This window comes from Anopheles bellator, chromosome 2 (assembly GCF_943735745.2).
Source record: "Anopheles bellator chromosome 2, idAnoBellAS_SP24_06.2, whole genome shotgun sequence".
Lineage (NCBI taxonomy): Eukaryota > Metazoa > Arthropoda > Insecta > Diptera > Culicidae > Anopheles > Anopheles bellator.
Window position 1 is genome coordinate 30,428,649 of NC_071286.1, and position 26,752 is coordinate 30,455,400.

The window sequence follows — 26,752 nt, forward strand, 5'->3', positions numbered from 1 at the left end:
CGAAAGGAGGGCAAACATAAGCCGAAAGCAAAACACAAAGCCGCGCGCCGGATGTTCGGCGACAGACGGCTTGAACCCCCCGGCCAACGGACGTCGGCCGATTTTGTTTGGATTCTTAGAAAAGGTTCTTCGTTCTTTAAGCTCTTGCTTGGTGGCGGCACTCTTCTTTCATCATGACGAAACGGTTTCTCTTACACTGCTCCAACTCCGGTGTTAATTGGAACCTGAGAGCAGAACCGTTGCCGGCTTCTTGCTCTCTCCGGTGAATTACACCAGCTCTCCTTTTCGATTTTCCTGGTCTAAAAGATCTGGAATTGATCATTCATAAAGTCGTCGGTCTCCGCAATGTTGTAATAATAATTGGTGATGGAATCAAATTGGTGTCCAGGTTTAGAAAAAAACAACTTCCAAATGTTCGATGCACTTCTGGTACTGGAGAAGAAAACTCTCAATTCTTGGAATCATTTTCCGAATCCCATCACGACGACGACGACCGGGTGCTCTCTGTGGGGTCAGCTGAGCTCTTCTCTCTTCGGTCTCGTTTCGCTCCACAATTTCCACGACCGGCCGGCCGGCTCTCGGAGGGCACTCACCACACAGCTGACGAGAGAATTTCCACGGAAAAGAGAGAGAGAGAGAGAAGCGGCCGCGCCAACACCATTTAGTACTTCTTCTTCACATTCCGACGGAGGTGCGTGAGTTACCCCCCTTTGGGGGGAGTCGGCCGAAGAGAGCTAGAGAGAGGATTTTCCCGTTGGATGGCGGATGGCTCTCTCGGGGTGCCCATCTCTTTCCATTTCACCAAACGGCGCTCCGAATCACGGCAGTTGTTGGATCCGTCGCCGCAGACCTGGAGCTCTGTTGGGGGGAAATCCAACCCATTCGGGGGACTCGGGACTCACGATCGCTCTCTCTCGCTCTCGGGCGGGCGGGCATCCGCCTGGTCTAGCGTGGCCCCGCCAGTCCGTTGGACGCCGTATAAAATGCCGCTGGCATCGTAAATAGTGTCTTAGTTCCGACTCCAGTTTCGTACCGTGCGCAGCTCCCGTACTCGTGGTTAGTGTCCCGCTCTCGCTCTGCTTCATTGCCGATTTCCATTTCGCTGCACATTTCGTTGCAATCTGTGTCCGTGTTCGTATGTGTGCGTACGTGGGTTTTTCGTGCAATTTTCCACGTTGGACTTTGGGACTGTTGGACTCGCGCGACAGTGTGTTTGGTATAGGATTCTAGAAGTTGGACGCCGGCACCGGAAAGTGCATAACAAGGACTTAGGGCTTACGGCAGACAGGATTAAGAATGGTCGCTGTTCTCGCGAGTGTGACGTGGTCGGGTCGACGGATTGGCCTGAAAACATAAAACGGAACAAAGTGCCACACACCACACATAAGTGATGTTCTTTTTGAGTGGTCGCCGTCTAACAACGGATTGACGCGACAGGCGATTTGTTGTGGGGAGCAATGAACTGCTGTGTGCCAGTGGACAATAGCTAGGGACGTCAATGGCAAATGGAGAATGGTAGTTAATGACGTGGAAAGCATGGCTAAATAAATTACGCGGAGAAGACTACTGGGCACATTTGATATGCGCGGCACTGATGATGATGAGGAGATACAAAATAATTCGATTGGGCTCAGGAGATAAAATACCCTCAGAGTGTAATGATGAGATTCAAGGGTTTCTATTTTCATTCCTTGAATGTTCGGAACGGAACGACATCAAAATGATACTTTTTTATCATCCAAACTTGCTTGCGGTTTAGACAATTCTCAGGTTTTGCAATTTTGCACAGCGAAGTCTAGAACTTTTGTGACCATGAAATCGTATCGATTTTCCACGAACGAGTCCCCAAACGGACTTGCTGGCACAGATAACCATGATGATGATGATGATGATGGTGGTGATGATGCTGTACATTCCACACACGTTGCTAATGCCTGTGGCCTCGGTGCCCTCTCTCGCACGCAGCATCCCTAACCTCTGCCAACACGGTTTGCCTTGTTTGAGGCTAACGCTCGAAAAGTCCTCGCGCAAAACTTGGTCAGCAGCGGCTGTTACGGCGAGAACGCTCTTTCCCAGCTGCTCCAGAATTCGCCCCAGCAGTGTTCCCGAGTGCGAGAGGTGGCATCTGGCTTTCTCGTTTTCGGCTTACAACACAAAGTTTTCGGACCGGTGGATCCATCCCCCCATTCTGAAGTCCTGCTCGGCGCATCATCAGGTTATTGGCTCTCCCGGTAGGGGGCGACACTTGTGTGCCATTTCATTGATCTCTTTCTCTCTCTCTCTGGGCGAGGAGTCTACATTCCGATGGTCTGGCTGGCTGGTTGGTCCTTTTCCCAGCATCCGCGAGCAGCGATGAGTCACTGCGGCATTCCTCGGGACATGCCAGGAGAAGACACTAATACCACCCTAACCCGTACCGTGATGCGACAACTCTGCGTGTGCGGTCCAGTAGACGGTGCTCCATCTCGTTCTGGTGTTTTGCCGATCGAAAGAGACCGAAGCCCATTGGGAGCCATTGGGGCAATCCTTTTTATGGTGAGACGCTGCGGCTCTGCTGCTCGGACGGTGCCGGTACTAATACCAGTGGACGTAACTTCGCCGTCACCAGGAAGCAATAGAGAATCGATTTTTTTTGCAATGCAACAGATTGGATTGTGGTAGAGGAAGTGGGTCCGTGGGATCCTTAACTCGCCACCTTAACTCCCACAAACATAAACACATGTGCCTAATCCATATCCAATACAAAGTGTGTTATCTAGCGTTTCGTTTTTTGTGTGGCCCTCATACAAAATTTATCAAAAATAGGTGTTTGACTTCGCTTTTTTAATCCATGCTTTTTATGTCCGCTTCTCCCCAATGTCCGTGTTGTCGCGCGCGCAGTTGTCGTGTTTGTAGTGCTGTTGTTGTTCCCTTGGCAAGAGGTTTTTGTTTTTGGTTTCCGTTCAGAAGTGAAGTGATTCTTGTGACAAAAAAACACAGCCGCGCACAGGCAAACTGCAGAACTGACAAAAACAAAATGGCCACATACGCAGCATTCAAGCACGTCGAGCTGTACAATGTTGGAAACACGAAGAAACGGTAAGTAGGGTTGGGTTGGCAATGTGCAAAAAGTGCCCAAAAGTTACCCAGCGATTCCCACGTCTCAATGGGCCACACAATGTTTTATGTTTATTTTTTCTGCATCTGCTGTGGTCATGTATAGTAAACACTGGGGGCCGTTTACTAGTCCATTCGGAAATCGCACAATGTCCGCGGGCAACTTATTGATGCCATAATTTGGCGTAACCCTTAAGGGGGAGCCGTCACATTGCTTCGAGCTTCGGTGCCGAAAAGTGGCGCAATAGGGATTGAGGCTCCGTTCGACTTGGTGTACGTCACTGGCGCCTGCGAGAAGCGGTCAGCTGACTGACCTTGAGGTCAATTTGATTTTTATGTTGATAAAGTGGCGCTATAGCCACCACCGCAGGTAGATCCTGGCCCGCTTGGCAAGAGACCGACTGGCTACCTGGCTGGACAATGATTGACTTCGTAATATTTTGGGAAGCTATTCCGGAATTGAAATGCGCTCCGGTTGGGGGCTGCCCGCGGCGCCCCACATTGTCGAATAAATTAATTTGTAATGCAGGGTCACCACCTTCGGGCGACTTTCCAAGAAATCGATCTCTACTACGCGCCCGCCAGAGAGAGAGAGAGAGAGCCACGGTCCCTGCATCCTGCTGCCGCCGCCTGGCCATGTTGGACCGAAGCCGAAGAATAATGTTGATTTTATTTATCTGGAACCATCGACGCAAGGACTCCCCGATAGAACGTCCGAGATTATTGCGGTGGAGGCCAGCGAGCCAGGCAGCCACAATGAAGAAGGAATGTAGGCCAAACGCGCGCGGAGGTAAAGGATTCGGCTGGGTTAAGGGCACAACCCGGGCTGGCCAGTTTGTGGGGTGCGTCAGCGTCCCCGGGGGCTGCGTGATGGGCTTTTGGGCGGAGTTGGGTGGTAGGCTTCAGTTTGGTCGATTTGGCCCATTCGAGCGTTTCCTTTTTATGTGCCCCCTTTCCGGCGGTGGTACCTCCTCGAGCCCCCAGGGTTAGCAGACGGCCGACAGCCATTTTCTCGGTGTTTTTATTTTATTTTATTTCATTTGGCTAGTCCAGCCCCGGTACGGCTTGCCAAGCATGGATTAACGCCGATCTAGATCGGTGTGGGTTCTGGGTGGGCACGATGAAGGGTGGTCACATCGCCAGTGGCTTTTTCCTGCGGACTGCTGCGGGTTGGAAAATCGGTGTCATGGTCAACGAGTCCAGTCGAGACACGAAATTCGAGTGCGCCACTTAACATCATCCTTTTAGTGGGCCCCGAACTTGGGCCCTCTGGCTCCGGGTACTGGGGCTTTCCTCTTGAGTCCTGGACTCGACCTGTAATTACACGCACATCGTGCCACGCAGCCAGAGCCCGGCCCGATTAGAGCTGATTACGTCTGCAGGGTTTAATGGAAGTACCTAATTCCGATTTCGAATCTTAAACGCTCCAACCAGAGACACATCGTAAAGTGTAAATTATTAATTTTCCAATCAGTGGCCACTTTCTCCGACTTTTCCGTGCGGGTGAAATGGGCTTTTGGGCAGGCTGGCCGGTGCCTGGATTTCGGTTTGTGGAACAACTAACTAAAACCCCATTGCTGTGCACGCGAAACTAATCGAGATGGCACGAATCGTCGACGGACGGCGCTGGTGGTGAAATAAACATAAAACTGTATTTTTTGTACGCGCACACGGTCCGGCCCGGCTCGGCCCGGCCGGTTGCTTCCGTTTGCTTTGCTATCCGATTTTTGATCGATCGGCTTCCGGGGGCTGACGGTGTTATATGTTTGCCAGCGCCCGATGCTCACGGTATGCTGCTCATCACGGTCAGTGGGTCTGCCCCAGCCCAGCCCCGGCTGCTTTTCTCCGCCGGACCCGTATTTTGGGCAGGTGGATCAGCTGAGCAAAGGCAAAGGAGGTAACCGGCACACAGCGTACAACAACATCTGACCATCCGGTGGTGAGCATCACGGCGATGATGATGATGATGATGATGGGGCTACAGGATAATCCTCGTGCAAGTGGAGAAAGTGGTGCAACTACAAAGGAAGATATGCGCATTTTTGCGCATAAACCGTGCTGCTGGCCGTAAGATCAGTTATTAGACAAGCGGTGCGCGGTGCGTGTATAAACGTGCGCACTTTCGCTGTTTAACTTCTTGGGCCCGGCTAAGGTCACGCTCTGTTTGCTCTCGAGCGATGCAGTTTACCGATGGCCACCCCCCCGATGGGCGAGACTAACATATTCACCCACCGAAGGTAACTCTTTTTCCATGTTTTCGGTGCACATTTTACACAGAACGAAGCAAAAAGTAATCGAGCTGAACGGGGCAGAGTCAATATTTGATAAAATTTCTATTAAAACGGAAAGCTTAGCAAGTGGCCAGCATCGTGGGACCGTCGTGCATCAAATTATGTTGACTATGCAGCTAGCGCTCCCGAGTTCCGGTCGGCTGTTTATCAATTAAATTGGAAGACCAGACACCGGCACACATTAATTAGTTTCCTACGGGCCGAGGGGCATTCAGTCGTCCTTTAAAGTTGTGCAAATCTTATTACGTGAAAATTGCGATGCGATTATTATTGCACAGTTTATGGCCGTTCTATGTTCTACGCCATTCATTCATCCGTCTTTGGTGGGGCGGGCACTATGCCTGGCGTAGCATAACGTTTTTTGCGTGGAAAGTGGTCGAGGTGTGCGTAATTCGATACCAATGTGTAACAAAACGCTAATGGGACGACGATTAACATAAAGTGGTGAAGGCAGAAAGGGCAGTAAGAAAGACGATAAAATGCACTTTTTATTTATTGTGTGAATTAAGACCGCATTTAGTTATGTTGCGTGAGTCCAGTAAGTAGCTGGGTTAAATGTTTGAAACTATGTCTATACGAATAGAATTGAGTCGATGATACTTGAATTCATGCTTAAGTGGCACTAAAGTTAATGTTTTAGCTTTTTGGGAGTTTCGGGTTTAATTTTTCGTCCAAAGTACTTTCTAACCAATGTGACTAACATTTCTTTTAATTCAAGTGCAATTCGAGAGCTTGAGTGACCGTGTGACAGAACTAGGAAAAGCTCGGCCAATGCTCTCTCTCTCTCTCTCTCCGTTTCCTAACGACGCATGAAGAATTGGGAACATACATTTCGTATTTCGTCAATTACGGATAATTACAAAAGTGAGCTCTACTATGGGGGCAGGTTGATCACCGGAAGTGGAAGATTTCCGTTTGGTCCGCCTCGCCTCCCGTGGCCACGTGGAACCGCGACTGCCGACGGTGTCGTTGACCACATCGCGTAGGTCTCCGATGACGACGGCGTCGGACGTAACCGGAGCCGATCAGAAACCGACAACCCCGGTGTGATCCGCGTGTGGGGTTGCTATGTCCACGCCGTCCATTAGCCCGGTGGTCACCACCGGGGCGGGAGAGCTTTCATCAAACAAAGCGACGAACCCCGTTAGAAATGGCGGCGCGAGCAAAAAAAACTTTATTTTGTCTCTGTCGGTGCACACGCGCTCCTTTTTTATGCTGTCCGCCAGTTTCGGTGGCAGACGAAACACAATGAGTAGATATTTTGGGGAGCGGAGAAACAAAAATAGGAACAACAACAACATTGCGCGGGCCTCTGTCTCACATTAACCGCCAGTCAGCTGATCAGGTCGCGCCGGGCTCCATGCAAATGGGGTTATGATTGTAACTGTCATACAGCTTAATGCGCGCGCGAGCATAACCGCAGCATTTTTGGGGCCGCGCCCTTCCACGAAACGGGTTTTTCGGCGCTGATGGCGTTGTGTTGTACGATGAATAATTAAAAACGTGCCTCGCGCTGCTGGGGTTTTACAATTAATTATGGTTGCTCTCGGCGATCTCCGGGGGTCCCCGGGGCCGCCAGCAAACGCTGATCGCTTATCGCGTGTTCCGTGCACGTGTTTCGATTTAATCATCACGAGAGAGAGAGAGAATGCCTATGCGCAGAATGCCCATATGTCACGGTGGCCTCTCATTTCGCGAGATCGTATCTCGCGTGTTGGCTCTTAAGACCGATATTAGGGACCACCGTGAGTTCGACAAACCGCGTTGGGCAAACTCTGGAGCTTGTAACGTTTCTTCTCTGCCTCTTTGGTTTTTCGGAAGATTAATTTCGGGGGGTCGCCAACGATTCCGCCAGCGAAGTGAAAGTGTGACCCAAACCATTTCTCATTTCGGTTTTTGTTTTTCGATTCGAAACTGTCAAAATAGTCCAAAATTATTGCACCAGAAAGCGGCCCTCTCGGGTGGGCATGCAAATCCACACCAAGCTGACTCCTCTTTCTTTCTCTTTCCAGGTAAGTGGTCGCTACACGAAAATGATCTCAACGATCGGTCACTTCCTTCCGGGACACGCCACAGTCCACAGCCCGCAGCCACCGGACAAATTACTCTCGTAGCTGTCAAAACTTCCACCAACATCTTCTCGATCGCTCCGGCCCCGAAAACGGGGAACCAAGAAGAGGTTCACCGCTTTCTTGATCGCGCTTTTATCGTATCCACCGGCGAGGACCACGGAGAGCCGAGCGACCGAGCTTGATGTGGGTTTTAACTGTCTGGTAACTGCTATTTCCTCACCTCGATGAAAAATGTGATCGTCGCGCCGCAGCGGAAGAGATAGCCTACCCCAAAGGGGTGCCCCCGGCCCGTTTATTGTGATGAGATGGCGTTAGTTTGTTTCTATTTTGTTCCTGCTGTAACCTTGTGTGGTTGGGCCTTCTCTTGGGAGCTGCCAGATCAGTGAAGGTCTGGGAAATGGCCCCGGGGAGGCTTCAGGTAGCGCGACAGTAGTGGAGCGGTTAGAAAACACGTGTGTGCCACACCGCCACCAGACGCAGACGGAAGTCCTTCGTCGTCCGTTCGCTTTTCTTGGTGGTGCTCTTTAATGTTTGGAAGGGTTTGGTGGAAGAAGTTTCTCCGTGTGACAGTTGGTGGCGAGGAAACGGTAAATTGGATGTGGAGTTTAGAGAAACGTTATGCATGGTTCTCTAGAACTTGTGACGGCGGCTTCCGGCTCTAATGGGTTACGACTGCCGCTGCTCTCGATGGGTGTTGCCTAGGGCTGATCTACATTTTATGGGGCAAGATCTGACTAGATAGCTTGGCATCTAGCTTAGCAAGAATTAGTTCCTTTGTAGAATGGTCCAAAACAACAGTACAAACAATACCATTGACCGTATTACAATACCCCTAATGATTTTTCCTGTGGAGGGTCGGATTGACTACCGTCCAATGTCTAAGTTTCATGTCCGGTTGCTTGGAAATCTATGAACCATACCTGATTGATAAATATGAACATTTTCCAAATTATCCAAACTATGACGTGCAGACATCAATTTGACAGTTGTTTGTGAGGTCCAAAATTATCTTGTTTCTGAACCATCTCATGTTTGAGGATGGATTTTGGTTCCTTTTTACTTCCAACTTAGACGGAAAAGACCAATTTTTTACCAAGAAAAATCGCTGAAATCGAGAGAAGACTTAAAGATTATCAATATTCAACTTCAGAACCAATCGATCTTCTGGGATGTTTGAAGTAGTTTTCACCGAGCGCATCTAGTTTCATAGACGTCTAGACGTGATCCCCGATATAGCATGCGATAAGGTTGTGGTGACTCCAAGAGAATAAACCAGACAATTTTATTCTCCCTCGAAAGACCTCCAAACTAGTAATTTGACTAGTAATTTGAAGATCACGATCTAGATGACGCCCTGGCCCTCCCAAAAAACGAAAAGTTCCGTTACAAGATCGCCCCGACCAGAATGCCGCCGTCAACTCGAGCGAATACTTCAAAGGATCGTGGTTCGGACCTCGTCCGAATTTAGAGTGAAATGCTCCCGCATAAGTCGTGACCCTCGCACAGACAGTTGTGACATGGCTGGCCGTGGCGTGTGCGCGAATCACTGTTGATGGCTAATTTAATTAAATTATCCCAACACGATCTACTTCTCGAACTTCTGAAAGGAGCTCCAGGGGAGTGGTTAGCTGGTGGTTGGTGGTTGGACCCTCAACAAAACTCACCATTGATCGATTCCGAAGGCGCGCGGTGGTCGGTACCGTTGCGTGCTGCGATGTAAGCTAAGTGGAAGCAGATCCGCTGCGAAACATAAAAGCATTGCTCGCCGGGCACGCAGTTGCCCCTAATTAGTCAAGTGATCTCTCGCCGGCCCCGTCTGACAGCCGGACAGACGGGCGGCCGACTGACAGCGAATTTCCATAACCTCAGCCAACCAACGCACATGCCCCACGTCGCACGATCTTGTATTTTTCATCTTCATCCAGGGAAGAATGGCGGCCACCGGCGGGTCTTTGGGTCGATCAATCATACGCGCATAACCCACTGACGACTGCGACTTTCACCCGTTCTCGGCTACAAAGCGACATTGGTACATTCAGCTCCTCATTCGGCGTGGGCTGATGAATGATGACAATGCTACTACTACACCCGGCCAGCAGCAGCGGAATGAGGGAAATTGAATTTTTGACAGTTTTCCTAAACGCTTGAAAAATGGTAGCGCGCGAAGAAGGTGGGCGACTCTTCACACCTTTCCGCCCGACACACCACCACTGGGCTGCCATTTTGCTGCCGGGTTTTTACCGCGCTGCTGCCTACCCCGTCCTTCACAGGGATCGGCGCGAACATGTTCATCGCCTTGTCGCGGTGGGCAGCAGAAAGTAATTCGAATATCGCGCCCATAGGAGTAGTAGAAAAACCAGACGCGCGCACTCACCGGTAATGAAGTTGGCTGTCGATTATCGGCCAAAGTGCTTTCGCCCGCAGTGCTGCACGGTGGACTGTGGCGAGGCAGAGGCAGAGAGAGAGCGAGAGATTAGAGCACGCAGTTTGTGCTAACATTAATCATAAGTTGCAAGCGCGCTGCCAGGTAATGCACTCTCGAGGGCGGCGGCGTGTGCAGTATTGGCACGACGCTGCTGCAACCACGAGGGCTAACGACGAGGAGGGCCCGACATGATCAAAACTACATTGAAACTTTCCACCTTAAAACACACCGGCGGCGTGCGCAGCCCCTGATCTGATCGCGCCCGCAGAGAAAGTCTGAGAGTTGGACAGTAAGAAATTATTATTTGGATTGCTTTCAGGTTGCACGGCCGGGCGGGGCCTGTACAAAATGAAACTAAACTGTCTCAATGTGTCCGTTCCGGGGGCCTTTGTAGGTTGCCTTGGGATTCGCTTGGGAGCGCTCGTGTAAAGGGCGGATCCACACGTCACCCGGGCACACCGGGGCGGGATCGATCAACTGCGATCGCCGTGGACGTGACTTTCGTAACGAAAGGCGAGTTTGATTAATTACGTTGGGATCCTTCTTAGGGCCCGAAACTTATCGGCCGATCGAACGAAGATTGGGGGGGACCCTGTGTGAGTCGCTTTGATTGGAAAATTATGAAAATCGTCCCCTTTTTCCCGATGCGCTGATTGTGTGAGGTGCAAGCATTTTTCACACGAAAGTCGTTAACATCGTCTGGTTGGTTTTTCATTTCTGTCTTCTCGGCCGCTCGGATTTATAATGGGGTTGACCAATTCATCGACGTCGATTAGGACACTTTCGCCGATTCCGCCCTGGGGAGATGTCTTAATTAACCGGAAACGATAGTCGATAGCCAATGGGGCCCGACGGTTCACGCTTCGGTGTGGAATTCGGTGCAGGTGATGAATGGCTCTGGTCCTAGCCTCAGCCCGTAGCGATAAAGCCTCCAGAATATCCAGCTCTGCCAAGACATAGTGCCGTTAGGATGCGCACGGCGGCGGTGGCACATTCATTGGTTTATCACCCAAACCTGATCTTCACGTAAATTTTTTCTTCACGGACATAAAAAACGTTCCCGATGAGGTGTGGAAAGTCCAATTGGCGCCCTGTGAAAACTCCTGCGCATGTGTGTGCATCGAAATGAAGCTGCAATAAAATGTTAATCATTTATTAATTTATTTATTGATCACCTTCTGCGGCACGCTATTCGAAGAAGGAATTCGGCCCCGGCAAAAGTCGAAGGTCATCGTTTTCCATCACCCTTGGAAACCGTTGCGCCCGGTAGCAAAAGCTGCAATCGTCGTCCTGCCAAGTGACGGCATTTATTTGCCGGCATGCGAACAACAGCGGACAAAACTGCCCAGTCAACGTCCCGATCTCGCTGCTCCGTATCTGCGCGCGCACCGTTAATTAATTGTCCTCTGAGGGCGCTTTTCGCCAGCATCACGTAGTAGCGGCGCACGCCTTGGCGTACGACGCTCGCGAATGCAATTAATTAAATCGGAAAATTTACATACTTCGTCGCCGACGAACGGACTGCAGCAGTTTTCGTATCGTAAAGTTTTATCTCGCGCACCGCGGCCTCCACGGCACGCTATCTGTAGGCATTGATCTTCGGCCGGGTCTTGGTCGTTTTGTTAGCGCTTTGGAGTCCGATGGTCCCCGAAGACGGGTCCGCGCTCTGTGCTCATCGCCTCCGGAGTGTAGTCTTATGGCACCATAAATTATATGCCACTTTGGTTGGTCTCCTAGCCTTCCCGATCTAGGGTTCCATCAATTGGCAGCCCAGTCTAACGTTACTAAATCGTCGTCCACAACCCGTGACGATGCCGGGAATCAAGTAGCGTTATAGCTCCCGATAGGGAGAGATAGAGCTGCAGCAGAGAGAGAGAGCGATCGAGAGTTCCCCTTTGGCCGAAGCAAGGGCTGGGGCACTTCCAATATCTGCATTCGCTGGACTAGAGCGCCCCATAAAAGTCGGTTAACCGATCATCAGTAATTCCTACCAACAGTAGTGTGATGACTAATCATCTGATAGCGGAACGATGCTTCCACGGGGAACGAGATCACCACTTGTGGTCACATTATCGCACACTGCAATTGTGTGTCCGGAATTAGCATTGGTCCTCTCCCTGATTTGTGTGGCGCGCGCGCGCGCGCCCGCGGTTTCTGTGGTTTTACTCGTGTCTGCGGTTACTGTCCAGGTCCCCAACCAGGTCGGGTGCCCGTCGATGGCAGGTTGGTGGCGGCTTTTGAAGCCGCCTTCTCCGTGTCCAACGTCATGTTTAATTCTGCTGCTTTTACCGTTCTTCAGCTACGTCCCAGGGCCTAGCGAGCAGTGCAGTGCCCTTATTGGTCGGACTCATTTACGGGGCTAGAAATTAATCTCCCAGTTTCCATCGGTATCACCTTAGCGCCAGTGTCCGTGGCCTACGAATCGGAAACGTCTAGACAAACGGGCTGGCGTTATTCCGGAGAACAAGAAAGCCTCTGCTATCGTCGTGTCTCGGGCGGGCATATCAGCAGCGGTGTTGTTACTGTCAGGAGAGACCGACCGACCAGACAGACCCAGCGAGCGGACCGCGTTTGTGTCGCACCAGTGGACAAGATAAATGGACGCCAGTCGAAGGATAACATTGAAATTCATTCGTCGGATTAGCCAGTATCAAATGTCGGTTGACAAACGTCGTGTCCGTTGCTGGCTCCGCTGCCTAATAAATGGAGCTCTCATGTTGTTGATATCTGGAGCGCCTGCAGCGATTGGAGTTCAATTAGGACACTCTATCAACAGTAGCCAGCCTGGGCTTTGAAGCTTTGAGTGGCCTTCGCGAAACTCTGCAAAAATCCAGAGTTCCCTCGAATTCGCGTAGTTGGTGCTATAAAATCCACATCCATCCAGGCATCGTTTCGGCGGCTCCACAGGCAAACCTGCAACCTGAAACCCGCTCGTTCAACGAACCTTGGCTAGTTTGTTTACCTTTTGTGTTTCGGGGGCTGGCTTCTTTACTGCAACGGTTCAGCGGGGGGGTGTACTGCCTGCTGAAGCCACATTAATCCGCTTACGTTTGGTTCTGGTGCGAGAAAACCGACAGGAATGAGCAGAGGGAAAACTACGCCGCCTCCAATCCGAGTGCTGAGTTTGGGTGCTTTGCCCGCAAATGAGCTATCGAACCCCAAAGTGTGACGAAACGTGTGAGGTTCTTGCTGGGCGGATCGCATGGCCTCGTGCGGAACTATACGCGGGCATGACTCGTGTGGTAATACGATTTCCGAGCCGTGCCCAATGCTGACCTTCCTGTGTCAGAAACTTTTGCCCATATGTTTTTGGGGGTATTTTGGGAGCTTAGTCCAGGCCGCGTCCCGGTCTGTTCCCAGGATTTCCAGGGCCACCGGACCCACTTCTCTCGGAAGTGATCCATTCCAGACCAACTCTCCTCCGGTGCGCTCTGATGCTTCGTTTGTCGAAGTCCCCTTACGTTCCCATGTTGTTGGGGTCCACTTTTCACACCCCACTTGCCCTCAGTTCGGCTCACCAGTTGTAACATAAATAGATTCCTGCATGGCCCCTCTGTGGCGCGATGCTCGGGATGCGATGAGACACCCAACATTACGATGCCGTCAACACTTTGTTGTGGCTCCGGCGATGAGGATCGAAAACGATTGTGAATTTTTCCGAGAACACCTTTCAAAAGGATTACGCGGGCTGTGATTTGTTTACTCACCCTCACCACCACCACCACCACCAGTGAGGGAACGTTCCCGGAAACCGTCGGGAACACGGTCTGTGGAATGTTTGCGGTGAGAAATGGGGCTAACAACATGTCATCGGAATGTTTTTAATGATCCCGGGATGGGATCGTTATGCGGCCAAAGTTCGACACGTGATCGCCGTAGTGTTGTTGGGTGGAGTTTATGCTCTACAGGCTTTGATTTGATTTCGAGGCAGCTCTTCGAATTACACCACTCACTGTCGCGGTGGGAACGGGTGTGCGTGGTTTATTTTAAACACGAAACCATAACACTTAATTATTTATATCACACCGCAGCATTGGGGATGAGTTATTGAGGCAATGGGCAACATAAATAAAAAGAGGCTCACTTTTGGTGGTTTATAATAATGGTGAGGGGTTCTTTGGATGCATCGATTGCGAAGCGGCTACTCAATGAAGACCAATCCAACGAAGAACGTTCGTGTCGTAGACCAAAGTACGAGTAACTAGTGAATGGTACCTTCTGGTGCTTCGAGTGCTAACCTCCAGCCAAGCCAAACCAGAGCCCGTAGAAGTTCATTGTCACGAAAATAATACGACTTGCTGCACCGCTTCCGCCGTAATCTGCGAAAACTTCCCAGGGAATTGCCGGATGGGAGGGGTCCGTCTTGGCGGCGTCCATGGCCGTGGCCGTCTGTTTGTGTGTGTTGGTCCACCGACGCCGGTCAATCGCCGGTCGGTCCGTAAATAACGCTCAAAAGTAAAATTACCATATGGCAGCATGCAACTCCTATGTCTGCTCTGCAGCGAGTCTCGCATGGCCGGGCCAGGCCGGGTGCCTTGCGATGCATCGCCGGCCGACCCGAGCCAACCCGATTAGGCCAACTTCCCTGCCTGACACGGACCGAGCACGCGCGCGCGCGCCTAGAGCGCGAGCGAGTGTTTAATGTTTGGCCGACGAACGGACTATAAATAAACGTGTCACGTGTGGGGCCCCGTGTGACAGGACAGGACTTCCCCTGACCGCCGTCGACTGCTGGGCCCGCGGACAGTGATGCCACATCTTAGTTTGTTGCAGCCCGCCGCTGTTTTCGGGGGGATGATCCGACTGCAGATGATTGGCCGCGGCTGATCCGGGTTTTCGGTTGATCCGGGTTCACCAATGAGAGCGAACTGGAGTTGGGTTTGAGTTTTGGAACGGGACCCAGTTTCTTATCGCACCTCTTCAATCCACCAGGTCCAGGCCGTAATGGCGGTGTGCCAGTCAACACCTTCTTTCCATCGGATCGGTGTTTCGGTGGCCCGTCCGTCCATCCGTCCGTCGTGGGGAACCGACCCGTGGGGGCTGGGGGTCGGCCGTTGCATCGCGGGTTGGCGTGTCGCTCGAAAATAGCTCTGGACTGTAGCGTGCGGACCTCTAGCTGGCTGGCTGGTTGTGGCCCCTTTTCGGGGTGTGTTGCGGCAGTCCAACCGCGGCCAGCCGGCGGACCAGGCCGATTGCATCAGACCAACTCCCGCCGAGAACGGCCGAGGGGCCGAGGTGCCGAGGCCTGCTGCTGCTGCAGTAGTTCATTGAACTGCGCACCACACGAACACGGGCGCGCCGCGTTCGGATAGTTCTATTCTATTTCTTTCACCACAACCGCAAACCGCTATGCTCCGGGGTGTTGTGGATGACTAAAACAACATGCGCGGGCGCGTATGTGTGTCTGTGTTGGCCTTTCGCCCGTTAATTTCCGGGTGGCGGCAGCCTTGTGAAGGTGGCGCATCAATCCCGACGGGGCCGCCCAGGCCTTGGCCGGAGTTCGAGCAAACATCGCGGAGGCTTATCGTTTATTGATGGCAGTTAGAATCTATTTAGATACGAAATTGCAGTGATAGTCAACGCCGGAACCTAGTACCGAGCTTGATTGGAGGCACCGTGTGCCGTTTAAGATGGGTAGTGATTAGGGTAAAAGTCGAACAAAACTATGTTGCAATAAGAAGGAAAGTAGATTTATTTATTTCAGTTTGTTGTAGCTTGTTGTAAAAGATATGAACCTTACAAAGCGATTCGAATCGACGATGTTCGTTTTTTTTTTATTCAATCCAAAAATCTGGATTCAATCAAATAAAATTAATTACGGTAGCCTGCTAATAGGCCGCCTCTCTTCCCGTAGGTTGGTGTGTAAATTCGCGGAAATGCGAAGATAAACATAATCTATTCTCGATAATCAGCCGTGATTATCAACCGATCAGACCCCCACGAAAGAGCGGGTCGGTCCCGGTCGATCATTGGTCACAGGCGAATTCACCGTAAAAGTCAAATCGCCACGGCCACGGCACCAAATCCTCCCCGTTCACATCCTGTGTGGCGAACACGAAAATCGATCGAAACGACACGGATGCTTGTCGAAAATTAGTCACTTCCCTTTGGCCTGCCTTTTTGGCCCACGTGGGCCCTGATGCGCAAGGGCTGAAGAAATCGCGCGAGGGAAACCCACACATTAATCTCCCACGGATTTTGGACTTTGGATCCCGTTTAATCCGTGAACAAATCATCCCATCGGGCGGCCAGCCAGAGCCACAGCTCTTCTCCGGGGTGGTCCTCGTTTTGGTTGGATTTCCCGTTGCGAAAGACCTTCGTCGACGTTAGAAAGGTCTCCCACAATCGCTCCACACGCAGGAGGGTATATATTAATAAAACGGAGAGATTGTAATTGCGGTTGGTTCTTGGCGGGCGGCGGCAGGGCATTATGTAATGGGGCGAGCACATGCTGCGTACCGGGGGGCACATAGGATCTGAAGTTTCGCCGGGGCTATCGGACTCCATCATACGGAGCTGTGGGCTAGAGCTGTCACTAATCAGCATCAATTAAAGCTAACCTCCAACGCTCTAACGATCGGCCGCGGCCAGCCAGTAAAAGCTTTACCTCATTGCCCACCGAGAGTCGAGTGTTGGTTGCCTCAGTTCTTCAGTTCTTCGTATCGGAGGGAGCCGGCAAAGAAAAGGGCGGAAACCAACGCCACACTTTGTGTCGCCTGCCGGGCCCAAGTATCCCATGGGAGATGGGGCTCCGTTGGTCGGCGCAAATCAAATCAAACGGAAAAAAGTGTGGAACCAAACCGCAGAAGTGCGCCCCTCGGGCGGGTTGTTAAAATTTAACAACCTTCGTCGAAGCCCTTCGGAACAAATCCCGCGCGAAGGACGCGACGCTCTTGGGAGGGGAAAAACTTGAAACAGATCGCGCGCCGATCGATCCGGAGCAGCGATCCGGCGCCGCCCTGCGAGAGAGTCACATTAAATTAAATCTAAGCCATTTGCAAGATGACGCCCGATTTGAGACGGCGTTGGGCAGAGGGTGCCTTGGGCTCCGCGTCGCGGCACCACCGCGATAGGGACTTCTGACCCCGCTGGGCCGGCGGCTGCGAGTAGACGATCAAACATTGTGATCTGCTTGATCTCTCTCTCTCTCTCTCTCTCGGATACACGTCAAGTCCGCCTGGTGCAAGCATCGTCTGGAATGTGCCGACGCCCCGAGCGCTCGTAATGGAGTATCAAATGGCCCATCGGCGCGCAGCGTTCCATGGCCCCCGGTGAGTTGGTCTGTTTGGTGAGTTACGCCTGTTGCGTTTATTGGCAAACGCGGCAATAAATAACGGGGTCGGCGAAGGGAGATGGCTGTGCGAATACTTTCAGCGAGCGTCATACACCCGAAACGCATTCTAACCAACATCAACTAGTGTTCCGGCCCGGGTCCCGGAAGTGTTTTGTCGTGTTCTAAAAACCCCAATGTTTCCTCCAATTCACCGTTGATTTCGGTCGTTTATTGGTTCCTGAACACGGCCCGGCCACCGCGTGTGTGAATGAGCCAAAAGCGAACGTCGTCAGCCGTCAGTCGTAGAACCCGTAAATCACCTACGGGAAGATTGCTTTACTGCAGAGACTGGTTGCCTCCTGCCGGTCACGCTTAGCTTAATGCTGCCATTTTCTTCGCAACAGCGAGCGCACCGATGATGATGATGATGGTGATGGAAATTGGATGATCTCTTTGGACGGGTCGGCTCAAGAGAAAGTCTCAAACCGTACGTTTTGGTCTGCTTTGTTGCCGAGACCGACTGGGCAAAAGCGGAGCGATTCCAGACAAATTTTAAGCGGAACACCGACCTGTGGGCGCTTCATCGGCCGCTCAGAAAGGATTAAAGAACGGGATGGTGTGCCGGTGGGGTACATGATTTAATTTTCCAGTTCCACGAGCAACCGTAACCATAAATCCTATCGAAAAGAAAAGCCGCGTGATGGTAGCGCATCTCAAACACAGTTAGCGTCAGCAACGCGTCCGACAACCGTGACAACCGTTCACCGCTCGCTTCACCAGGTTTGCGACTCCGCAAGCGCCATTATGGCCGACGTATTAGCGAATTAAATTTGGCTTTTTTCACCCGTTGCTCGTGCACTTTGTTAATGTGTTCCCCACATTTTACTAATGGTTCCCTGTTTTTGTCTACTTTTAGGTAAGTGGAAACACACACTCTCTCTCTCTCCCGCAAGACCCCACGGAAGGAGCTAGTAGAAGCTTAGCGGGACCCCATCATCCTGCCCCGAGGATTATCGATATAACGCCCGAGGAGCTTTTTTTGCGCTGGTTTCCATTCGTCAGAGGCCATTAGCATATATTGGACTGAGGAGGATGGCTGGGCACTGCTGGAACAATGAAATCATAAAACGACGTAAAGCTTCACACAGCAACGGCACGGTTCCTAGAGCGCAACTTCTATGCCGCCGTGTTCGTGAGCCGCCAGGATAAACATAAATCGCGTTTTGCGTTCTGCGGATCGTCGAAATGGCGAAAAAGCTCCCGGAGAAGCCCGCACGAAGCGCTCCGACCAACGAAAACAAGACCTCGCAGACAGTGTCGTCCCCTGCTTGTACCTTTACTTTTAGGGGGCCGGTTTGTTATATCGATCTTCGGAGGCGTGCTATAAAACTATTCCTTCCGACCGCAGCCCGCGTGTTATCTGGAGGCAACCACCTCGGCAGCCAGCGAACATTCCGATGAACTAATTCCTTGGGTAGTAGATACCCAAGGTGAAATACCTTCGCGGGCACCAGGTTTTGGCCAGCCGGTCGGCCCTACCGCACACGCCCGGAAGGTATCCTTTTTTCCATGGCGACAATCGTCAACAAATAAAGTGTGCATCTTCACTCTCGGTTCGCCCCAAAAACCGCTCTACGCTGGCTTTGCCTCTCGGGTCCAGGGAGTTTGTTTGGACGGAAGGCAAGTCGTTCGCGGTACAATTTCGCAACAGATAGCGTCGATGTTGTGGTGTAGTTTTATTTTGTTGTAACTACTCCAAACCGTACGAAGGAAGGCATCACCATTAGGGTAATAGGGACGGCCCTAAGCGCGATCAGGCAATGAATCAACTTTTGGAATTGGATCACGCGCCTCACGCCGAGGCACAGCCAAAACTCCCATTTCCAATTCCATCCGATGGCGTGGTGGGGTAGCATGTCGATGGCCCGTTTCGTGTTTAACCAGCGTAAAAAAATAACCACCCCACACGGGTGGCTAACATTCTCGGGGTTCTCGCCATACCAAATGTTGGTCACAGTTTGGTAAGCTTTGACCAAACTTACGTGACCCGTTTTTCCTTCCCAAAACAACATAGAGGCCGCACGCGTGTGGCGGCACTCAATTGAAAGCGATGCTGCTGCTGCTGCTGCTGCTGGAGCATAAACTGTGGGGACTAGCAAAAGGGGGTCTGCCCACCGGAAGGGACTACCTGTATCCGCACTCCGTGTGCCTTCCGATAAGCGGAAGAGGCGTTTCCCAGCTAACGGCGGGCGCCCACGGGAGATTACGGGAATTTAGATAAAACTAGTAATTTAGCCAAACCCGGGCTCCCGGGCCATGCAACCAGCCAATCGGAAACACGAAACTTCCCGAGCAGAGCAATCCCGAGAGCTGAAAATTGGAAAACAAATTAGTGACTCATCTTTCGGTCTACGGTGGCGTGGTGGAGCTGAAGAAATTGCCGCAAGTCGGAGGTCTAATAATCGACTTCAGTTTTATGGAGGCGTCTTTTTCCTGCGCCGTCTCTTACGTTATCTCCGCATTACATTCACTTACACGCCACGGTTGACGTGTGTTCCCGTTCTCCGTGGTTTGGGATAATTATAGAACTAATATTGTTTTTCCTGCGGGTTTTTTTTTTCGTTGACTCGCTTGGTGAAGAAGTAGTTGGGCTCTCGTTGCGGTCGAAAGTGTGGGTTCCTATATTAGGCAGCTGCCTTATTAGGCTACATTAGCCGATTGTCAACCGTCGGACCTCCGTCGTGTGTGTTTTAAGTTTGCGCAAAGTGAATAAGTACATGTGTGCGGAAATTTAACATTTCTTCTGAGTCACACACTATTATTCGGTTACGGACGATCTACGAACGAGTCGCAGTTACACATAAAAGTGTACATATTTTTGAATGTTTATTATCGATGTGTGGCGTAGCAATGTTGATTCGATGAACCATTTTCGTTTGACCTATTTCCAACTCAACGACAGCCTGTGTGCCATTATTGATATTAATTAATAATGGATTTCGGTCGAACTCGGGGACGGAGCTTTGCATTATTTTATCGATTCGTTTAACCCCCCGTGGAAATACTTTAGCATACTTTAGCATACGTTTTTTGCCCAGTGAAGCATAATTTTCAGCCACCTCCCTGTTATGCGCCGACTCGATTGGCGCTCTTTATTGCAGTACAGGTAAACACAATGCTGTAAACAGCCATGAAAATAATATTCGGAAGTCAATTGTGTACCCAACCCATGTTGGTGAGCATAAAAAATAGCTACGACCTCCACGGTCAAATCGTTCACGCAACATCCGGGAGCAGGTTTTTCGTATCCGATTCAGGGCTTCACATTTGCTGGGTACGGTTTTTCTTCTTCTGAAACGCCTATGTTTTGGATCGATGATTTTGGGCTCGGTTGCCGGCACCGAACACATTATTCCTGGCGGACTGGTTCCGGAACATAAAACGGCTTTTTAATCGTCCCACCTGCCAGCTGTGGGCAAGGTTATGGAAGATTCTTCTCCGTGGCGCCCGAGAGAAAGTGCAATCCGATTCCAGGCAAATGAATGCTAATTTTTCCTAAATCACCACTAAACGGGCAATAAATATTCCGCACTCAGCGCAGCATGTGATACGGTGGTGTAATCATTCCCGAGAAGCCCACGGAACGGCACAAAGAAGTGACAGAAACGAATCGATGATCGGTTTCCGTGTGGCGGGATCGAAATTGAATCTTTACACCGGAAAGTGGGGAAGAAAAAATTAACTGTCATTCTCAGTGCTAATGCCACGGAAGGCCCGCGGAACGTGAGCTCCCTCTCCGTCTCTGCCTCGCGGGGCCAAAACACACAAATCAAGATGTCGTGCGGCAGGCCGGGGTAGCATTTAGATGGCCATGCGTGTAGCGGTAGGACTCCTCAGCCCGGGATGGTTTAGTAGTGAGACATTTTCCGGGACTTGTCGTGCGCTCCTTCGCGATTGGGCCGCCCGGCCCGGCACCGATGTAGAGAGATAGATAAATCGAACGCGGCTCCCGCTGCTTTGCGGTGGGTGGCGAAACCAAGAGGGGGTTCCCCAGTGAGCCCCTACATAGTTGTTAGGTGGACGATTTATGACATGGGGCTAGATACAATTTCATATCCATTACCGCTAATGATCCAAATTACACTCTCGCGCAGCATAAATGCTGCTCAAACATGGGAACATGTTGAAAGTGCAACGGTGGCGGCGATCGGCGTCGTCGTCGTGCATGCGTTCAAATTATCGTTTGGAAACAAAAAATGGAGGGAAATAAATTAAACCGCGGACTCCTAGGGGGACGATTGGCGTCGTTTGGCCGCAGCGCAGCGCGTCGCAGAGTATTCCAAACATTCGAGTGAATTAATTCATGGGACCCCTGTTACCCTGGAACACACCCGGCCGGTGGGACGCAAGGAATGCGCGGCCATTTCGCCGTGGCGCGACCCCCAGAGAGACACGGAATGCTAAAGGCAGATTTGTCCGATGGAGGCTCGGGTGGCTCGAATTTCCTTCTCATCACCTTCCGATCACCACCACCGGAGAGCCGTGTGAAAGCGACCGGCCATGGGAAACGCGTGGCGCGCGTCTTCTCGGATGCGCGCGCTAATGAGTTGCATTGATTTTGTGAGCTCTCTGTGGCTGAATAACGAAAGCAAATTACCCTTCAATTTGCTGTGTTGTTGCTGGCGTAACTAAAGCGCGGTGGCTAAATTAATTCGCAAAGCAAACACCACCGCCGTGTGCAATTGCACCAGACAACGAGTGAGAGAGCAAGTAAGAAAGATTTTTTTTTTCATTTTTCCGGCCTCATCATCGGGGAGGGCCCAAGGTTTTCGACAAAGAAAGTCGCCGGGAAAACAACATACGGCATTGAAATTGTTTTCTAAAACCGCCGGCCCGAAGCATCACACGCGATTTGGTTGCGATCCCATGAATTTTCTTTCGGTTTTTTTCCACACCGTGGATTGACTAATTATGTGGTATGTGCTGCATTAGTTTCTCATTTTAAGCTGTGCAAATAGCGGAAAAGTTTTGGTTCGGCGTGAGATTTCTGCACGCAAATGGTTTCTGGTTTTCACTTCACTTCGACTAGGAATAAAGGTCTAGGTCCAAAAACTCTCGCCCGCTGCTGGCTCGCCGTACTGTGCCTTAGAGGCTGACCAGAACCAGAAGGCAGTGGGGATGCGATGTAAACTAATTCCACCTATCCGGAAGCAAAGCCCCGAGTTACTCCCGACGTCGGCGGAGTGTGAATAAATGAAGTAACTGTGCACTGTGACTAACCGGTGCGGCGTTTGCATTGCTGCATACCGATGAAGGAAGAACCATTCGCCTCTGGTGACCAGCGGACGGAGGGCAAAACAGCTTCCGAGGTCAGAATGTTCCACTGCGCCAAAGAAGCCGCCGCGCGTCAGGAACAATTGCAGCCGCCGCCGTTGTCGAGTATTGTGGAGACTTTTTATCTAAGTTAGCATATTTTTTTATGTTGACTCCGTCGTTGCTGATCGCATAACTCTTCTCGCTTTCTTCGAGCACGCCACCCCACGGTGGGTTGTCGGGTGGTGGAACCCCTCTTTTACCCAACAAATACCAACTCTCGGGAACTAACGGGACCGCGGACCGCCGGGCCGGCGATGGTGAATTTCTTCTTCGACCGCCACGCCACAGCGAGTGGGCCTTGTGCAATGCTCTGTGAAAGCTCTCTTCGCGGTGTGACGGAGTCCCAGAATGGTGGATAGAATCAAGGGCGGCGGGGGGAAGGCCATTCTGCTATCGGGCTGGCCTGGGTGTTGTGTGTTTGCTTTTCACTACGCGGACAATTGTTGCATTCCGCGGGAAGCGCCCGCTGAACATCGTTCTCATCATCCTGCTGACACCCCCACGAGGGGGAAGGCCAATCGAAGGGCGGAGTGGCACCCAGCGGGACCCGCGGGAGCAGCTGATGTGATGCAAGGCGGCGATGAGGAAGAATAGAAAATGTGGATTATTCTTTCGTTCGTTCGCTCGCGGATCATCTTCATATCGCTGCTCGGCACGCTTCATTCACTTCACTTGAGATCTCACCAAACACGAAAGATCTTGGCGTCTTGGCGTCTCATTCTCTCCCTCTCTCGCTCCCTCAATAAGATGGCGAGGCGAACTGAATTGTGGAACTAAATTTAATTTATTTTCTTCCCACACGCGCCCGTTGATCGAAGCACAATCGACGGCGGACGTGCGCTGTTACGGAGCTCAGGCCAGGACAACCAGCAGGCGGGTTGGCGCATGCAGCGTGTTGGTTCACTGACTTGCGCTCTCGGTTTACAAAAGTGTTAATATGCAACAGTGCAACGCGCGTTTATGATCGAGTTAATTGTCTCATATTCACGAACGGTCCGTCGTTTTTTTGCAAGCGGAGCATATTGGCGGGATGCTTTTCCCAACCACAGACACACGACACGGCAACGGTAGCTCATCTTTCGTCTCGGTTAGGCGTGAAATTATGTTATTGTGCTGCGCGTTTGGAACGACGACGGGCAATGATATGGCGCGCAGAGACATGTCGCGTTTTTCCCAGGTCTTTGTGGTGAAAAAGTTACATCAACGCCACGGTGCCTGCCAGGTTACGCGATCTCTGCCTGGGATTGGTGGGAAGAATCGTCCACTAGAAGCCGGGCGTAATCGATCGGGATCTGGCGAAGCCACCAGTGAAAGACGTTCCAGTTCCGATTCCGCAAACCGATGCGCGCTTCCCGAATTAAAACTGTACTTGCTCCGGTTCGCGATTCCCCGCGTTGCTGCGCTTTTGGCGTGCACTGCCGTTGTTGTTGGTGAAATTTCCACCCGTTCCAGCCGCTTGTTCCGGACTGGACCTGGGCCGGGATCGGTTTGCTTCCAATTTGTTCCGAATCTCGGCTCCGGTGTTGGTGGCCGCTAATTGAAGATGCTCGCGAGCGTGTGCGCGTTCGGCAGGTCCATTTCCAAATTCCTTCCCAAACTCCCGTTGGTTGCGATTATTTGTTTGGTGTTGGGGGTTGGCTGGCCACTGGTGAGTTATCCGTTTTGGTCCAGTGAGTCAGCAGGTGGTAGTGGGCAATAAAACTCCTTCAACCAGATCGGTAAACCGTTTTCTCTCCGGGGTCTTATCAAGCGAATAGAGTGGATTTGCGGCAGTCTTCTCCGACAACTCCCCCCGACTGTGGTTGGTTCAGTTTTCAATTACTACGAGCCATCCAAACATTTACGGGATAAAATTTGCATTTTAATCACTAACGAGGCTCGGCGAACCCAAAAGCTCCCGCGCTCCCGTAGCCCTTTCCAATTTCACTCGATCGTTACAAATTTGGCGCGTCGTCCACACGGGGCCGCACGAGAGGGGTGTCCATTTATGTGTCAGCCCCGGATCGGTCGCGGGAAAGGTGCCAACTAACTAAATTCCCGATTATTCGCGCCTAATCCGGGCGGTGGGTGAAGAATCCGGTCCGCTAACGACACACGAGGAACACGTGTTTGTTCGTAATCCCCGATCCCGAGAAGGGCCCACTGGTCGGTCTCTCTCTCGGTCGGGGTCGACCTGTTGTGGTCAATGTTTTGATCGAGTTCCGAGAGCTCTCCGGGGTGCGCACCGTAATTTATGTAAATTTTGTGAACCACGGACCGGGGTGCCCTTTCGATGGTGGACCCCAGCATGTCACCGGAGAGAAAGGGTTCCCGTCCTGCTGCTGCTGCTATGTTGTCCCTGCGCATTCCACATGTTCCGTTTTATCAGATCCCAACCGTTCGGCCGGCCGTGAACGACTATGGGAATCACGTTGACAACAACACAGTCCAACGCCAGGCGACCACGAAAAAGGGCGCAAACATAAATTGAGCCGTGAAAACGGATGGTCGCGCCACCAGGCAGCCCGTCGGCCAAAGTCAAGTGTCGGGTCTCGGGACTCGGCACTCTGATCGTTCTGATTTAACCGCCCGCGCGTTAATATCTCGAACGCCTGTTTTGCTTGCCTCGGAGGCTCGGACTTCAACATCTTCCCGAAGGGTGTCACATCTCAATTCCCTCCCCCACACTGGTGCCGTGTCTCTTCGGCCCGAGCGTGAGCAGCCCGCGCGAGGTGGCTGTGTTTTATGGCGCTGTTGTGGAATTTAAATCTCGTTAAAGAAATCGGGTGGCGAGGCGATGTGTGAATGTTCCACAGCCCATGGGCCAGTTCCCACTTGAGCCACTCGAGCCGCGCGCGCATCGTCGAATGGATAAATTCCGAAAGGACGCTTTCGTGGGGTTCGTTCGATTGAATGCCTGCCCTACGGCGCCGGCATCGTTTGGGTGCGAAGTGTAACCGGCTTCACGTTCAGACTGGTCTGGTTTTCTAACGGGGCCATCAATGAGCTTTATTGCTGTTAGTTAATCGTCGGGATCCGGATTTAATCGTTGGTTTAAACGTTATCGATTAAATCGACCATCAATGTCGCGCTGGCTGTTGGTTGGGAAGAATTGGATTGGATCGGGAAAAAGAGAAAATTATTAAACAAAGTCACAGGGGTAGATCGAATAGGCCATACGTCTCGTTATAGGCGCTCCGGTGTGGAGATCATGTCATGAGAATGGCGAATGTCAATTGATTGCATCCGGCCAGGATGAGTAATTAAGTGAGAATAAATGAACGTAAATGTGCAAAACTAAGTCCATCAACTCAGTAACAAGAAGAATCGAGAGCAGACAAGATTGGTGATCAGCCGAAAACAGAGAGACCAAAAAGTAAGACTATAAAACGGTGCAAGATTGTAAACCAAACAAACCCTAGCAATACAACTCCACAGTAATGACGAGGAAATGGCACAACCAGCAGCCGTCATTAGGTAGCGCTTCGCCTAGAAACGGGCCCCGTCGTCGTTTGCGCAACGATCCCACACCGAAGCGGAAGTGCAGTTTTATAACTCTTCTGTAACACACTTCTCACAATCGATCGATTCGCGGCGAGTATCGGCTCCAGCCCGTCCCAGGTATCCGGGAGTCCGGGTGTGAAAAGTGAAGCAACGACATCGCGGCCGGCCGGCCGTGAGAAGGTTCCCATTCCGATTTTCGCAGGCGACGATTCACCGGCTGGTGACCTCATTGGGTGCCTGCGGAGGGTCCAAATTTTCAGCACCCCTTCTCGCTGAGAGACCCACATATTTTCACGGATCATTCAGCGGGGACCAGACATCGATCGATCGATTTAGTTCACGGTCCCAGCCTCTTTCCGAGACGTGCTCGTCGTCTCGAAATTGATGAATGTGAGTCGGCAAATTCTCAAAACCCCGTCCTTCCCTTCAGGAGAGCCGGATCAACGAAACGTCCGCTCTAGTCCGGGCACTGGTGCGGGTCCAAAATTTCTCTCCACCGAATCGCCGGATCGGCCGGTGGTGAATCCACAGGGTTTCCTGCTGCAGGTGCGCACGTCCATCGAGAAGTCTCCGGAAACCTCTTTTCTCACGTCGATTACGTCGATGGCGCGAGGTCTCTGAATGAGGTTACAACCAACCCCCTCGTTACTGCGGGTCCGTCTGCTGCTGTGCGGGTCGTCGTCGTCTAGGTTCGGGTTCTGCTAGAATCGCCCCGTACCTGGGCTGGACGCGTCGA

General features: G+C 51.6%; 1 protein-coding gene across 5 annotated transcripts in view; it reads left to right on the forward strand.

Moving 5' to 3' along the window:
* The first annotated feature begins 1,042 nt into the window (after positions 1-1,042).
* LOC131212346 (microtubule-associated protein Jupiter) overlaps positions 1,043-26,752 on the forward strand; it is a 33,942-nt gene continuing 8,232 nt past the window's right edge. For all 5 annotated transcript variants that reach the window (XM_058206178.1, XM_058206179.1, XM_058206181.1 and 2 more), the window contains exons 1-2: positions 1,043-1,135; positions 2,881-3,078. In XM_058206178.1, the coding sequence (XP_058062161.1) occupies positions 3,017-3,078 (62 nt within the window). In that variant the 5' untranslated portion in view covers positions 1,043-1,135; positions 2,881-3,016. The remainder of the gene's footprint in view (positions 1,136-2,880; positions 3,079-26,752) is intronic.